General features: G+C 47.4%; 2 protein-coding genes across 2 annotated transcripts; both read left to right on the top strand.

Moving 5' to 3' along the window:
* Positions 1 to 4,698: 4,698 nt before the first annotated feature.
* LOC101754200 lies at positions 4,699 to 5,491 on the top strand. Its single transcript, XM_004985179.4, has 2 exons — positions 4,699 to 5,013; positions 5,112 to 5,491. Exons 1-2 carry the CDS (start codon positions 4,778 to 4,780, stop codon positions 5,248 to 5,250), a joined length of 375 nt encoding a protein of 124 aa, XP_004985236.1. The 5' UTR covers positions 4,699 to 4,777; the 3' UTR covers positions 5,251 to 5,491.
* An 804-nt stretch (positions 5,492 to 6,295) lies between these two features.
* Positions 6,296 to 9,043, top strand: LOC101753804. The gene is made up of 2 exons (XM_014805732.2): positions 6,296 to 6,512; positions 8,038 to 9,043. The coding sequence occupies exon 2, from the start codon at positions 8,058 to 8,060 to the stop codon at positions 8,841 to 8,843; it is 786 nt and encodes a 261-aa protein (XP_014661218.2). The 5' UTR covers positions 6,296 to 6,512; positions 8,038 to 8,057; the 3' UTR covers positions 8,844 to 9,043.
* Positions 9,044 to 17,312: the final 8,269 nt, after the last annotated feature.

Below are 17,312 nucleotides of genomic sequence, written 5' to 3'. Positions count from 1 at the left end.
CACGGACAACACTTCCCCCGCCGCCACCACCCACCGGGGGTCTCCCACCTTCCTGCTCTGGCAGCGCCTCGCCGCCCCCCACCCCACCCCCACCCCCGCCCCGCCGACTGGCGAGCCACCCCAAATCCCTCTAAGCCCGGAGGTCACAGGTAACTCCCAACCCCCACCCCAAGCCCGAACCCTAACTATAACCCGCTGGAGTCTCACTGGAGCTGAAGATGACGATGCTGTGGCGCTCAATCATTGGCCAGCGAAATTCGAGGAGGTAGTAAAAATGCACAAGTATGATATAGCTTTCCCCTTTGGATTTTAGATGAGTTCGGTTGGCGACCATGTTGAATCTAGGTATATGGTCTATGTTTAGATGTATAATAATATCTACTCCCTCCATTTCAAATTATTATTTATTTTGTCTTTTCTAGATACTTTTTTACCTGTCACAACATTCCATTGTGATTTTTTTCTTATCCATCCTCTTTTTGACTTTATCGTATACTTGTACATATACATTTTTTTTCTCGGGAACATGAAGTTGAAATCACTAGTAGTCGCGGATCAGCATGCCACGTGTTATATTCGGTGAATACAGATATCCGGTGTTCCGGGGAGGGTCATGGACTGGCTAGCACGAAACTTGCATATCCAAACCTGTTTTTCCAGGATATTTAAAGGTCGTACCCGACCCATAGACTTGTGAAAAAAGTAGCAGCAAATAATCAAGAGAAGAATCAAATAAGTGTTGAAAGCTTTAATAGCGGTATCACTACCAAAGACAACAATACCTACATTCTCATTCTCAAGATTCAAGGCTATTCCTTTCACACCGCTGGCAAATTCCACCATTTCACGCACTTTTTCATATGCACCTAGATATATACTTATATCTAGATACATAGCAAAAGTTATGTATTTAGAAAAGTCAAAACGAATAGGAACCTAGAAAATCTAAAACTATCTACAATTTAAAACGGAGGGAGTACTTTTTTTCGAGGAGATGCATGGTACTTAGACACTCCTATCTTAGAATCGCATATCTATACCTATTATTAAAGTGAGGAACGTTCCTGCCCACTTTTTTTTGTTTGGTCCAACTTCTATCAATGAGAGGTGGTCCTGATGTTTAATAATATGTAAGATTAACTCATTGACAGGTGGGTCCAGCTTTCTTTCCCCGTCTCCTCTTTCACCCGCCCGTGCCTGACATCCGCCTCTTCACGCCGCCGTCCACCTCTCCCCGCCCGCCACTGCCAGCCGCACCCGAGCCGCCTCCCCGGCCCCGGCCGCATTGACAGGTGGGTCCAGCTTTCTTTCCCCGTCTTCCCTTTCACCCGTTCGTGCCCGCCGTCCGCCTCTCCGCACCGTCGTTGCGCCGTCGTCCGCCTCTCCCTGCCCGCCACGGCCGGCTACGCCTGAGCCGCTTGGTGTGCGGGCGGTGCATGCGGCCCACTCGGTGGTGGCAGCGCGCGGTGCGGCGCGGCCCAGCACCTGTGGCCAGGCCGTCGCATCCGCAGTCGAGAGGCTCCTCGCCGCAGCCCCGCGACCCTCGGCCGCCACCGGCACCCCGCGCCCCAGGCCGTGCGCCGCCTTCTCCAGAGAAAGAGGGAAAAGGAGAGATAGAGAGTTTGAGAAAGAGATGGGACGAAGCGCCGCACCAGCTTAAATGTTCGTCCTCGCAAGCCATCCTCGCCGAGCTCGGTTGCATGGGCTTGTAACCCAAGTGGGGGCATTAAGGTGGTGTTGATGTTTGGTGCGGACTCTGAGTTTGGGTATGTGGTGTGCCCTTGCTAGCCTTACCCGTTCCAAGTTGGTAGTGGCATGTGCGGCCAAAGCAAAAGCTCGGGCTTCACTGGACCTGAAGTGGCCTGTATGGCGTGAGGTTGGCTTCACAGAGCAGCGATCACTGCCCGCTTCCAATGGTGGACGGATAACAAGCCGCTACATCACGGGCCCGACCTGGACCCCGAGGAGCCGGCGGCGAGAATCGGAGAGGGAGAGGGTAGGCACGGGACTAACTGGGTGGCGGGAGCGGGGCGAAGCGGGGCCCGCAACAGCGGCGCTCGTGCGAGCGGCGCGGCCATGGGTAGGGGTCGAGGCCTGGTCGGATTAGGAGAGAGGGGGAGGTCTCTAGCTGAGTTCAGTTGGTTCTCAAATTGGGCTCTTTGTTTGCTCGGAGGTAAAAAGGCAAAGTTCTTGGTGCTCAGTTTTTTTTCCATGTTGGTTTGTTTTCTCTTAATCCCAAAAGTAAAAATATTTCCTTCTTTGTGCAGAATTCTGTAGAAGCTTACCAATCTCAAGTTAGAGAAAGAGATAATAAGTTCGATGGCAAGTGGTCTCCTCACGATTGGGATATGGAAACGCTCACGTGATCCCTTATGTATGAAAAGTCTAATACTACTAAAATAAAAAAGTTACACAACACGATAAAAAATGTGGTGCGCTACACGACATGATAAAAAACGTTGGTTAGCGCCGTAGCAACATATGGGCATCTTGCTAGTCTAAATCCTAATTCCTAATTATTGAGTAGTCCACTTTCGTTTAGAGGTGGACAGTAGGAAATGACAGGGCTAAATGAGTGGATCTTTCCGAGAAGTGGATTAAAATCAAGTTTAATTGAGATATACACTTAGTTTAAGATTACTCGGTAGTACATAATAAAATATAGAAGGTACTATTTAATTACTATGTGTATGTACCTAGCCTAGTTTACTGTTTGGTTCATTTCCTAAGCTTGTCATGATGCAGTTACGGTGGCCCCGCATTTTCGGCACACGAAACGTGCATCAAATTTTCGGCAAAAGAAACTTACACTTTTATATCATGGAGATGTCCACACGGCACACTAAACATGGGTTACAAAGCAGACACTAACCTAAATGTGTGCGGCCCGTCAAAATTTTAGTGTGAATGTGTGATGATCATTGAACACGAACCAAACATGTTTATGTACAAAAAATATTGTCTTCAATTAACACATGTTATACGTGGAGAAATTAACATCGGAGCGTGCGTGTACCGTCCAACAAACTACCCAAATTCTCCCATGATAGGTGGTCAGCCGACAGACATAGACCGCGTTTGGAACCGCGGTGTGACGGCGGCCGCAACGGCCCGCAGCCACCGCGCGGTCGCCCGCGGCAAAAATGGGCAGCTTTCACTGCGTGCCGCGACCGCCAAGCGCGGTCACGTATCGTGGCCACGATTACGCTGCTCGCGGTTACAAACACGGCCATAGTTTGCCCAAGGGTGCAAAAGGCACTTTCCGCCCTCATAAGCGGAGAGCCGAAGGTGGTTGGATATGAGATACTAAATTTTAGCAGGGTCATATTAAATATTTGGATGCTAATTGGGAGAATTAAATATGAGCTAATTACAAAACTAATTGTACAGATGGAGTCTAATTCGCGAGACGAATCTATTAAGACTAATTAATCCATCCTAAGCAAATGGTTACTGTAGCACAACATTGTCAAATCATGGATTAATTAGACTTAATAGATTCGTCTCGCGAATTAGACTCCATCTGTGCAATTAGTTTTATAATTAGACTATGTTTAATACTTCTAATTAGTATCAAATATCCGATGTGACAGGTGCTAAAGTTTAACGTGGTGTATCCAAACATCCCCTTACGCACGGCGTTCTGCTAACTTGCCGCCAGGGGGGCTATTCATTGGCCAAGGTGGGCTAAGGCCCTCCCTTGGCCTAGGAAAATTTCTGCAGAACCGAGTACAGATTGACATGCCTCAACCAAAATCAAGTCGTCAAGAATGAAACACAGGCATGACCGATGATGAATCTCACGTGATGTTCCACGTATGACCGATCTAGCGACTAAGGAAACAACCACAGGTCCACAGCAAACCGCATGCAGTCGCCCAATCGAAATCACCCTCGGCCTCCGCGCTTGCCAATCTACCATGCTCCAAGTGCAATTGCAAGCTTGCTTGGGGTGTTTCTCTAGTCCGTACCAAAATTTCGTGTCACATCGAATATTTAGATACTAATTAGGAGTATTAAACATAGACTAATTATAAAATCAATTACACCGATGAAGGCTAATTCATGAGATGAATCTATTAAACCTAATTAGTTCGTGATTTGATAATGTGATGTTACAGTAAACACGTGCTAATCATGAATTAATTAGGCTTAATAGATTCATCTCGCGAATTAGCCTCTATCCGTGTAATTAGTTTTATAATTAACTCATGTTTAGTCCTTCTAATTAGCCTTTGAAGATTTGATGTGACATGGACTAGACTTTAGCTCAAGGATCTAAACGCCCTCTTAGTCGGCTGCTTGTTGGCAAATGCTGGAAAACTAGTTGTTCATTTGCTTCTATAGTTTTGTTGAAAGTAAAATTTTACGCTTAGATTAGTTTAGACATGTGTAATTTTTTTTTAATATTCCTATAGCTATCTCGATTGCCGTTGGATAATCCTTGCCGATTAGCTTGGCCAAATAATTAATTTAGTTCATAATGTCACCCAATTATGCTTGCATTAGTAGGACTTGAGCAGGCTTCTACATTGTTGTAAAGTCAAGACTTGGCCAATATGGATCAACTAGTTTTACCCTAATTTCCTAGTTCATACCATTTGCTAACATTTAACAAGCAAATGATGGTGCTAGGCACAGTATGGCAGTAGCATCTGGCCGGCTGGACCCCCCTTGGGTTGGTTTCTAGCTCCGCCACTGCTTGCCGCTAACACGCGTGTGGCCGAGAAAGAAAGATAAAGCCAGCCGTTCACGGCACACCGCGCCGCCGAACGGCATGCTGCGGTGGCACGCCGGCGCCAGCACCGTCGTCGCTCCGGCCCCGGCCCCGCCCTCGCGCGCGCCGCCGCACAAGCTCGCGCCCCGGCCGGCGGCGCGCCGCCGCCTCCGGCCGTGCAGCGCGAAGAAGGCGGCGGACGACGGCGATCGAGCCGGAGGCCGCTCGTTGCTCTCCAAGAGCGTGCTCCTACGGTCCGGCGTCGCGCTGTTCGCCCTCGGCTTCGTCGATGCCGGGTGAGCTTGGCGCAAACGCTGCCTGTCAGACTGCTTGTGCGGCCATTGCATTTGCCTGCCCTGGCGTGAACGTGGCTAGTGATGTGTGGTGCTTGCAGGTACAGCGGCGACTGGTCTCGCATCGGCGCCATCTCCAAGGACACCGAGGATTTGCTCAAGAAGGGCGCCTACGTCGTCGTGCCGCTCTCTCTGGCCCTCATATTTTCGTTGCCCGAAGACAGCAACAGCAAACCTTAGGATTCGGGAAGAGTGAATTGCAGCACGAGTATCTTAGTAGTAGTAGCACCAATTGGTCGTTTTTCTTCTTTTGTGCTATCAATCATTGGTCTTTATGACGAACTGGAGTAGTGGAGTAAAATCACAATGTGCTTCTGCGATTCTCAGTTTGTTGAAGAGAAAACGCGAGTTCAAGTGAATGTATACTGCAATATGTAAAGTTACAGTGGAGGGATCCAGGAGAACGTCAGTTTTCTGAAGATGAAACGTGTTAGATCATCAATCAGTTCTCGGAAGAAATGCTCCCCGGGTCTCGTTGGGCTCAGGCCCAGCAGGTGTGTTCACAGTTCAGGCACGGAGGCCTCTGTGTGCTGCTGACTGTCTGCAACCCTTTTCTTCATTACTAGTCGCGACGTTTCGTGCTCAACAGGAGAAGGGATCAACCATGCGTGCGGCGTGCCCTAAGGTCGCAAGTAACCACTGCTTGATCGCTAGTTTCAGGAGAAGAATCCTCGGAAAGTGGCAGCACCGCTGGAACATTTTTTTCTCTCCAAATCACACTTCAGACACCGACGCATGAGCGCACTCACCACTGTCAGTACGTCCTAATCCTGGTGAGCAGTACAGCTGATGTTTTTCAGAACCTTGGACCGGGAGCAGCTGACCCGATGGAGAGGGATAGAGGGCAAGAGGCTGAGCGTTTGCCGTTGCTCTCGTTTCTGTTTCGTTCAGCTAGAGTGCTAGACAACACCATCTTGCGGTTGAAGGTCGGCTCAGTGCAGAGATCTTGTTTCAGGTCGCTGCCACGCTCTTCACTGCCACCACCTGCCCACTGACTGGATCCTTTGCATGATTCCGATAATGAAATTTTCTAGTAATTGACAATTAGCAAATGGCATGATTAAGGTATGATGTGACGTGAGCATGCCACCGGCCAGTTTGTTCCCTCAACCTATAACAACAGGTGCTTCATCTTAGCCGTCCAGAGCAGGGGGCGAGCGGCCCAGATCTTGCCACCCCTGCACGGGGGCAGAGCTGCGTGTGAATAATACACGAGAGAACACGACACTTCCGAGTGCTGAAGCAGTGAAGCCTGAAGGGGCGTGCATCTTCTTCCTCTTCCGCCCTCGGCCCTCCCCCTGCCTTCCAGTTCCATCTCCGACGATGCAGCAAGTGGGGCGGCGGCCGTCGCCGATATGAACACCTCCCTGATCACCGGAGGCGATCTCCCTCGACACCTCGCCATCCCCGTGCTCTGCTAGACGGGATCCGAGCTTTCCTCGGTAAGCCGCCGCTTCCACCTTCCCCTAATTCTCGGGTAATCTACCCGATTCGCGTCCTGTTCGTGCCTGCGCGTCCGTACTTGGTGGGAATTTCTCGTTTCTGGGCTGCACGCGCTCGTGCTCGAGTTGAATTGGCAATCACGGCATTCGATCCGGTCCCCAGCGCCGGTGAGAAAGGAGACCTTCACGGTTTCAGGTTGCATGGTCCGATGGTCGTACCGATACGAAACGTTCGGCTCAAGGGAATGGGTGCCTTGTGCATACGATAGGGATAGGGATTGGGGGGGGGGGGGGAGGAGGGAGTGGTTAGGTTAGGGTTGGTTGATCCGGCCTCCCTCCCTCCCCCTCTCTCTCTACAAGCTGTCTTAACCAAACCTGTGGAATTAGGCATTACATTGACCAATCAAGATGTCTCTCAAATAGGCTCTGGATACTATAGCAAATCACATCCTTTTTCAGGATTGCTGTATTTGTGTTGTGATGCATTAAAATAACTCAATTTTGGTGTTGGTTCATTTACAAGTAAATTCACAATCCTGCACTTTGTTATTCTATATTTCAAAGTTGGGTTCAGTGCGGCTCTTCAAATTATAGCTTGAAGTACAATATTGGCAATATCTAGCCTTGCAGGATCTATTTGCTCCTTCCAATTCATATGCCTATGTGTCCAGTGTGTTTTAACAACCTACTCCTTCCGTTCTTAAATATATGACGTTTAGGACTAGCTAATTAGTTAAAAAATGAACTAGCTAGCTTGTCCCAAACATCATATATTTGAGAACTGAGGTATACAAAATAGCTTTCTTATTAACATGTTGTAAGCTCCTCCTGTGGTGTCACAAAATCCAAAGGTGGATGTCCCTGTGTTCTACAAATGCGATTCTGGAGCAGTTAATCAGTTTCTTTTAGTTTATGTGTTACAGAATATAATCAACTATTGTTGATTAGTTGATTTTCAACACAAATTATATGTAGGGCCGGAACCTGATGTTCCATCATTATAGGTGTCCCTTCTAAAAGCTACAAAAGTTAGCAAAGAAGCCTTGTTATTATCATATTGTTGGATGTTGGGGGCTTGGGACATGGGATACTGTTGGCTTCTTTAGAATAAAAGCTATCAACAATTTGCCAAATCTTTTCCTAATTCATTGGGCAATTTGAATAATTGTCATTGCATTGGGATGCCGTTGCTGTTTTTCTGCATGATTGAGGCCATTTATACTCTTTCATCATATTTTTGTTTTTACACATCATTCAAGAACCAGACATAACTATCTCGAGTCATTTTGATCATTTGCCTATCTGTCTGCTTGATGGACTCCTTACCCTTTTCGACCTGTTAAGTCTGAGAAACAATCCTGCATGCTAACATTACTTTGTCCTTAGAACTTAGATTTTGCCTGAAATTAGCCTTATCCATCATTTATAGTGAATTTCGTGGTCAATCATAGTGGAACCAGTTATATTTTTATCTTCTTAAGTATTATACTTGCATTGTAGCAGATACTAAACATTGTTTTCTCAGGTTTGTTTTGTGAGGGCATCATGTGGAGTTTTGCATCAAATGCCATAGCTGGAAGCATAAAGAAAAAGGCACAGCCCTCAAAATGCAACATATCCAATCCAGATTGTTCTGATGATGAAGTTTCATCATGTACAAGCAGAGAGGAAGGCCTTGATTGTCCAATATGCTGGGAATCCTTCAACCTTGTGGAGAATGTTCCCTATGTATTGTGGTGTGGCCACACAATGTGCAAGAACTGTATCCTTGGTCTTCACTGGGCTGTTGTCAAGTTCCCGTCCCTTCCTATCCAGCTGCCACTGTTCATCTCATGCCCCTGGTGCAACCTGTTGTCTTTCCGTCTCGTGTACAAAGGCAACCTCAGGTTCCCACGCAAGAACTACTTTCTTCTCTGGATGGTTGAGAGCATGAATGGTGAGAGAGCAAAGTTCCATTCCACTAATCACAATGAACATCATTCCTCATGGCATTCCAGTGCTGGGCCAAGTTCCAGTCATCACCACCGAAGAAATGCTGTTATCCGACCAGAGAGCTCTTCTGCCAGAGATACAAACGTCATCCGTAACATTTTCCACACTGACAACATCAGTGCGTCTCTCCAAAAGCTTATGGTGTGCTTCATGCAGTTGACAGCGAAGTTTCCACTTGTGATACTCTTCCTGCTGATAGTCCTTTATGCTGTCCCTGCAAGTGCCACTGTTCTGCTGCTGTATTTCCTCGTGACATTTTTGTTTGCGCTGCCATCATTTCTGATCCTCTACTTCGCTTATCCCAGCTTGGATTGGCTTGTCAGAGAGATCTTTTCTTAATTTGTGCTGTCTGAAATGCCAGCCCAATTCACGGCCACCTGCCCTCGTGGGCCTGTATAGTTTCTTCTGATTTCTTGTCCTTTCTTTTCTGGCCTTCTGTGACTTTTTTTTGAAGCAAACCTTCTGAGACTGTGACCCATGTTCTGCTGTAACTGTATCTATTTATTAAATGCTCGGCAATATTCTTATCTGTGGTTCTAGATGTGTTTGTTTCTTAGTTCTGCTTGAACATTTGGGTTCCATGCCATGCTAATCATTCAAAATTGTTGGCTTGTGGTTTCTTATAGGAACCTTATTTCTGTAAGTTACAAGCTTGTAGCGCCAATGCAATGGCTTACATAAGCAATTTAATTTCTATTATCTGCTTCCTCAGTTGCAATTTGTATCGATGGCTGAATCGTAGGGTACGCTATTCTCGTCAGATCGAGACAGGATGCAGATGCAGCCATGCAGGGATTGGCACCGACCTTTGTTTTTGGGGCCGCACCGACTTAATTACGGAGTAGATCGCTATTGCACAATGCAAATCCGTGACGTTCTGGGAGACATCCCTATACTTTCCCCAGATTCTTCCTGTGGGGAGAGTCGCGCGCGTCCGAGATTGCTGCTATTTTTCACGCAAAGAGGACAGGACAATCGGCGAAGCCATGCCGAAGCGGCGCAGCCCGGAGCCGTCGGATGATGACGATGACGGCAGATCCAGACGTCCTTGCCGCCGGTGCTCGCCGCAGCGGCATCTCTGCGTCGTGCTGGACGACTGGTCCAAGGGCTACAGCATCTACAAGCTCGACGTGGACGGCTTCGACGGCGACCCCGACGAGGACCTGCGCGCGGAGCGCCTCCCGGGCCCGCCGATCTTCCGCCTGGAGATCCCCACCGACGACCCCCGTAACGTCGCGCTGTTCGCCGCGGCGGGGGGCATGATCTTCGCCATGGACTACAGCGAGGAGGACAAGAGCGCCCCCGCGCTCGTCTACGACACGGCGACGGGGGGCCTGGCCGTCGGCCCGTCCACCCCCGCCGCGCTGCGGAACCGCCCCGAGCTCGTGCCCGCCGGCGACAGGCTCTACGCGCTGGACAGGGGCTTCGGCCGGGACCACTTCAGGGTGCTTGCCCCGAACGGCCGGCGCGGGTGGGCGTGGAGCACCCTCCGCGACGCGCCGTTCGACACCGGTGCGGCCGCCACCGCCTGCCACGCCGCGCACCCGGACGGGCGCACGGTGTTCTTCTCGGTGCGCGGCGGGGGCACCTTCTCGTTCGACGCCGGGGCCCGGAGGTGGGCGCGGCACGGGGACTGGATGCTGCCGTTCGAGGGCCAGGCGCACTACGACGCCGAGGTGGACGCGTGGGTGGGGCTCTGCAGGGGCGCCGCGTCCCCAGGGCGCGTCTGCTCCTGCGACGTCGTGGCTCCCGCCGGCGAAGGCGACGGGGATCGTGATGGTGGCGGTGCGGAGCGGCCGCCGCCGTCGTGGAAGCTCGCGGAGGAGAAGGTGGCGCGCAGGGACAGCACGCACACCGAGCTCGCGCACGTGGGGAACGGCAGGTTCTGCCTCGTGGAGTGCCGGAACAGGAGAGGCGTGGGCGGGGACGTGCTCGACGAGGACCGCCTGCTCTACGCGACCACGTTCCGCCTCCGGTACGACAAGGACGGCGCGCTGCGCGCCGTGGAGCGCCGGGCGCGCTGCTACGCGGTGCGTAAGAAATCCAACACGTTCGACTGGCGGGCATTCGGAGTTTGAGATTTTAACATAGTTTCATCTTTAAAAAAATAGAGATTTTATGCAGTTCAAACACACACATATGCTGAAGAGAGAAGTTAGTTTTACTATACTCCTTTCAGTGGATTGTACACTCTCTTTAAGTACGTGCCAATCTTGTGTTCAAACCAAGTAATTTTTGAGACTTTAAATTGGATCTATATCTATATCCACAAAATTCAAACCCTGCCCAGTGTGGTAGATGGTGGCATGGCGCAGTTCTTCACTTCTGTGAATTGCTTCGAACTAAAATTTCTCACCACAAAAAGTTACAGCGGCCACGTTCTCGTTAGAAGTTGGGACCGTGGTGCAGGCTTGGCATGACAAGCACATCGTAAAAAGTTCAAGATAGGGCGCGAACGGGCCTGTGGCTGAAAGGTAGCATGTTCAATTCTCGACGGGGACAAATTATGGTGGATTTTTCAAAGGGCAGTAGTCTCTCCAATCTCTTATTGTGTATGTGGACATATGCACGTGCATGTGAGTGTGGTGTGCGTGGTGGTTTGTGTTCTATGTATGTACCCTCTCAAAAAAAGTTTAAGAATAAGGCCACTACATCAACGAGGAGATGCACCGATAGTGCTCTCTTTAGGGTACTAGGAAGTCACGTTTGATGGTCCCAGTCGCAACGTTTAGCTCCTCCGTCAGCCGAATGGCCATAAAAAATGGTCTTGTACAAGGGAACGAGCCGCATCTCACCTAAGGTGGCCATGTCGTTGAGGAGGAAGGATACGTACCAGCTTCACCACACGCCATCGCCCATGGTGTGACCATCGATTATGGCTCGAGGATGACAATGTGCAACTGGTACTCCATGGACCTGGCTCCATGGCAACGAGAAATACCGGAACAAGAGAAGCATGACACGCACAAAGCGATCGGTCTGCAAGGAGGCCTTAGGACATGCGGTTAACCACGCACGAGGAAAATATAGTAGGGACCTGGTGCATATTTGGGTAACAATTTAATTTAGATCTAACTAGTCCATCAACCCGTGCTCCCGCACGGGCTAATGTTTTAATAAGCTATTGGATTTGAAAATTATTTAGAAATTAAACTCTTAGTTAATAATCAAAATTGTCTACCTACTACTCTCTTATTTTTCCAATACTTCAACATAATACTTATATAGATATGTACCTATCTTTGTCCAATTATGATTGATTTTTAATTAATAATTACTCTATGCACCTTTTCATCCATATTCATACTTTTTTCATTTTGTATCACACCTCCAATCCTCTATACATTATGTTTAGCATACAAATCAATATTTTTCATCGATTCCGCACATACATGTATAAATGGTCTAAACGGTGGCACTCATCATGTGTATATACTTTAACTTAGTATTTTTATATTAATAATGACATAAATAGGTATTTTAGAATCATATATTAGTTTACCTTTTGACATTTCTGTACGATGCACATGAAGATAATTAGATTAAGATTTAGGTATTTACTTTAGGTTATTTTTAATAACGACATACGTGGGTAACATAGATAAAATTTTAGAATGACATTTAAGTTATGCTTTTATAATGATGTGTATTAGTAAATTGGATGAAGATTACGGGGTCACTTTATATTATGTTTTATAATAGCTGAGCTCGGTAATTTAGATATAGGTTTAGAGCTCATTTTTTGAATATTTTCACAATGATAGTGGTGGATAACTTTTTAGAAAATATAATAGATCAATGATTATTAGAGTTTACAGGATTGATGTTTGAAGTTTTTAATTTTTATGAGAATTTCTCTCTTTTTTTCTAGCTTGTCTCGTGGGAACTAATGCGGAGTCTCCAATGGAAAAAAATGGAACTACATTGCTACAAAACTCTTACCAAAAGCTACCTCTCGTTTGTTAAATATTCGAACACAATACTTATGTAGATATACTTAATATCTTCATTCAATTGTGATAGATTTTAGTTAGTAATTACTCTATAATATTTTCATCCACGTATATAATCTTTAACTTTCCACTTTGGATCGCATGTATGGGCTTGAATTTGTTTAATGAACCCTTAGTTTGAGATAGAATTTTAGCATAGAAATGTATATTCCTATCACTTTATATCCTTATAAATAGTAACACACATCATGTGTATAGACCTTAATTATTATATCGTATACCAATAGTGCAAGATATAGACGATTTATAATTATATATTGCTTTATATTTTTAATTAAGATTATTTGATTCAAACGTAGGTTACCTCATGTTATTTTTAATATAGTATGTGTGGGTAATATAGATGCAAATTTAAGGTTACTTTAAGTTTTTTAAGTAACAGTGGTAGTAGGCAATTCAGTTGTAAATTAGGGGTTATTTTAAATATTGTTTATAATGGCATAAGTGGGTAATTTTGATGAAGATTAGGGGGTTGCTTTAGTTTATTTTATATAATGGCAGAGGTGGGTAATTTATATATAGATTTAGGGGGTTACTTTAGGCTATTTTCATAATGGCATAGGTGGGTAATTTTTTAGAAAACATAATAGATCCAATGGCTATGATGACTTGAATCTGTCGATTGATGGTCGGATGTTTTGCTTTTTTGTGAGAATTTCTAGGATTTCTCTCTTTTTCTAGAGTGTCCACCTAGGAATCCTAGGTGGCTTCATCTAGAGGCTTTAAAAGGAGCCTCTAATTAGTAATAGTAAGATAAGATGGGACATGATGGCAGAGGGATAGAACAATAAGCGCACCAGGCTTCCTAGTCCTAGACACAACGAAGCATCCACCTCCTCCATCAGCCATGCAGTAAAGCTGTCAAAGATGATCTTGTATGAGTCTGAGGCGGTCATGTCGTTGAGGGAGGATGAATACATTATGTGTACATACCACCTCCACTGCACACCATGTTACATGATGGCCGTGTCCGATCGTGGCTTTAAGAGGACAACTTGCACTCCAAGAATTATGTATTCATGCTCCATGGCAATCGCGGCTTTAAGAGGACAAAACTTGTACTCTAAGGATTTTGTATGTATGCTCCATGGCAACACCTATAGCTTTCGTGCCGGATGTGGCGGTAATGTGATTTAGCGTCGTCACAATAAGCTCCTTGGTGGAGAGGGCTTTAATTTCCACGTCGTCCACTGGAGACGAGAATGCTCACGGCATCTTATATATATGAGGCATGTTCTCGCAAGAGAAGAAGAAAGAAGGTTTGGATTTCAACAACTCCGGAGCCACCACTACTAGGTTTAGAACGTATGAGAACACGTGTACCATGCGATAGTCAATGCCGATGGCCATGGAAACAAGCTTGGCTCAACAGGTCCTAGCCCTAGACCGATTTGCACAGGGGGTTCTTGGAGTTCCAGGCATCACCTTATTTATCATGTGCATTCTAGAGAGTACGAACCCTACAACATCGATGCACATGTATTGTATCATGGAGTACTCTTTGATCTTCCCTCGAATTGGGGATCATGATATGCAATTTATGTCAAATTTTAATACTACTCCCTCCGTCCTAATTTGGAACGGAGGGAGTATTAGGGTATATTTGGATGCATGCTTGCAAGTAGAGTATCATGCTGTCAAAACACGCACATGCTTCGTTTACCTCCTTATAGGTTATACATGTCCGTGTTGTTAGCATAATAAACATTGATCTAGGGCGTGATAAGTGATATATACTGGCAATTGATTATCCTAGACCGTGCCGTGCGTTCTGCTAGATTGACTGCTACATGACCTGGCCTGTAGCTAACGTGCGTCCCGATCAAAAGGTCCGCCTGAGTTCTGACACCTTGGAAGAATGATCGTTGAGCTGTTTCCTTCCGGAACCGGTTCCTCTGCACTGCGAATTGCTTCCTCCCGTCGTCCAGAAGCAGAAAAATCATGGTCCATCAGTTCGATCGCTGCTTGAATTGGCTGTCTGGTCGGCTGAATTCTTATCGCGCCGTGGGGCTGCATTGATCATCACATATACTATTCTTTTATATATCATCGATTATTTCATTTTATTTTCATTTTCCCCACTTGAAGGTCCCAATCAGTCACTAGCCAGGAAACTCTACCTTTAGGTAAGGTAGGTACCTGCGTTGATTGGTAAAAGCGAAAGGATGCAGGGCAGCTAGTTACTGTAGCTCATGCCGCTTCCGTGGTAGAGGAAGGACAGGTCAAGTCATGTTTTCCCGACGAGCAACGGGGTGAATTGCCGGTGGTTGGATGGATGGATGGAGTGGAGGGACAAGCTAGGCTCAGCCTTTGGGTTCTTCAGCCAGTACATGCATTCCCTGATCCTTTCTTTGCTGCTGTCAAAACCCGTAGCAAGAAGAAGTCTGTCCGGACAGGGCTGGATGGGGTGCAGAGACCGTGCAGTCGCGTATGTGATCTCGATCGGGCGCCTTGTGAAAATCTATATTTTGGTGGCGTCGTCGGCAGGCATCAAGAATACCAGATCCAGTGGTACGGTACACCCTAGTATAAAATCTCTGCAGATTTCATGATGCTTCCATGATCTAGCGAGATGGAGCAGCAATGATTCACCAACCAAAAGAAAAGACGAAACGGGAGGAAGAAAAGAAGAGAGCACGGTCATCATGCTTCAGGCCCCCGCCGCACCAATGACTGGGTTGACACTCCTTTTCCTCCCTTGCGTGGGATCTAAGCATGCATGCGTGTTTAGTACTAGTGTTTGATGCGGCGGTGCTGCCATTAGCTTAGCAGCGAACTAATTAGGCATCTTCCGTATTAAACGATTAGTTGCGATCAAAGGGCTTGTTCGCTTCAGCTTATAAGCCGGCTGAAAAGCTGAAACGGCTGATTTGTTGTGAGAGAAAAATACTGTTTGGTGGCTGATAAGCCGGTTGAATAAGTTGAAGCGAACAGGCCGAAAGTTACGCTGCAATCGATCAAGATGCTAATCAATCGATCCTGGCCCAACTAATCATTCGATCTACCATTTCAGTGGTACTAGAGATGACCTGATGATATTGTTAGGTGCTTGCTTTCGGCAGGCAGGCAGGCAGGCAGGCCGGCCGGCCGGACTGCGCATTGACTCCTTTTCCTTTTCCCCGTTGTAATAACCTACAGTAGTATCATATATTCCTTTTGCTACCGGTGCAGATAATTTTGATCTGTGCGATGCGAGGACAGCTAAAAAGATGCAGGGGGGCACGGGGGAATCTGTCGTGCTGCAACCCGAAATTCTAGACCGTTCCTAATTATCTTGGACGTGCAAGTCACACTGCTTGGAGCCGAGCGCGATCACGAAGGGGAGATCGACCCGAGATCCGATCGATGTCACGCGTCCGTGCCGATTGATTGGTGTCCCAAAGACTCAACCTTGGTTGCCTCATCTTTGCACCACGAAGATACACCCGCACCTACTGCTTGTGCTTGGAATCAGCGCTGATCAGAGGCAAATTAAAAGCGCACCCATGCCATCCATCTGAACCGGAGAGGAGGAGATGATGGCACGCCAACTCGCCAAGCATGGGCACGTAGGTTCGCTCGGCATCGTCTGCTCCTGTTCCTCGTCCGCCGACCGATCGGGATCCATCGCGGCCTCCCGACGCGGTTGGCCTCCATCGTCGCGCCGTTCGTATCATCGTGCGCAGATCTCGGTCGATCGGTTTGCAAGGACGGGGAGGACATTATTGGCGATGGGATGGGCACGGCAGTTTTGGCAGATCGACCGGTGCCTGGCAGGCTGGCAGCCTGGCTACGATCGTCCGTGAGAGAGCTTTCATGCGCGTCGAGAAATACACTGCCTCCGCCGGGTCGCTTCTTTTAGGCGGGTCCTTCTCCAAATCAAATTCGTTCGTAGCCATTATTCTACCTCAGCGTGAGTACTACCGAAGGCTCCTTACACGTAAATACCTTACGGTTCCAACAGTGTAAAAAGAAGCTACAGTATACGAAACAATAATGCTCTACTCCAGTGTTGCATCATCTAGAAAACCTCTACTATTCAACTGAGCGAACGTAGAGGGTGCATACAATCCGATCCAAAGAACCTTACCCTGCATTTTCGTTATACTGATTCCCCGCGACAAAAGCGGCAAACAGACACCTTCCATCCTCTGATCTCCCATGACAAAAGTTAGGACTAGGTTTGTGTGCGACGCTGAGTCTGGATCCGGTGAGGAGTTCCATGCCGCGCTGGCATCCCCCACCATCCTCCGCGGTCGCGGCGACACCTGCAGCAAGAAGCTAGCACTGGCAGCAGCAGCATTTCCCGCCCAACCGCCTCCCGCACCCCGAAGGCTGTTGAGTCCGGTGACGACAACAACGTGTTCAGCTACCCCTTCTCCTTCGGCGATTTTAAGTTTTTAAACTTGTATTGAAAATTGACGCTTTTCATTTGCGAGATTCAAGAAAAATTTCTGTGTTGGACCATCCTAGCTTCAAATCCTGTATTCGCCACTGACCAAGATACAAAACAAGCACCGTGCATGTACTACCATGGCGCAAGTTTACGCACCAGCCTTAAGACAGACACATCCCCTTCAATTTACTTTAACTTCACCACTATAATTGAAAAATGAAATAACGGAGAAATACCTGCATGCCATTGATGCACACTCGATGATATTTTAGCAAAGCGTAATTTCACTTGGTACGGTGACGGTAAAATTAAATTTGCCTCTGCTGTTTTACAGGAAATTTGGCAAAGCAGATGCAAAACGGCAGGGTCAGCTCAGCAAAGCTACCTGCAAGGCTGCAACAGCCAGGCGTTAGGAAACGA

The sequence above is a fragment of the Setaria italica genome, chromosome IX (genome assembly GCF_000263155.2).
Source record: "Setaria italica strain Yugu1 chromosome IX, Setaria_italica_v2.0, whole genome shotgun sequence".
NCBI classification, from domain to species: Eukaryota; Viridiplantae; Streptophyta; class Magnoliopsida; order Poales; family Poaceae; genus Setaria; species Setaria italica.
The sequence above is the reverse complement of the archived record's forward strand: the minus strand, read 5'-3'. Positions and strand labels throughout refer to the sequence as shown.

What these genes read in the sequence shown, in the direction of transcription:
- LOC101754200 (XM_004985179.4), top strand. Translation starts at nt 4,778, where the DNA reads ATGCTGCGGTGGCACGCCGGCGCCAGCACCGTCGTCGCTCCGGCCCCG. An exon ending in CTCGGCTTCGTCGATGCCGG is followed by an intron (nt 5,014 to 5,111) that starts GTGAGCTTGGCG and finishes TGGTGCTTGCAG; the next exon opens with GTACAGCGGCGACTGGTCTC.
- LOC101753804 (XM_014805732.2), top strand. Translation starts at nt 8,058, where the DNA reads ATGTGGAGTTTTGCATCAAATGCCATAGCTGGAAGCATAAAGAAAAAG.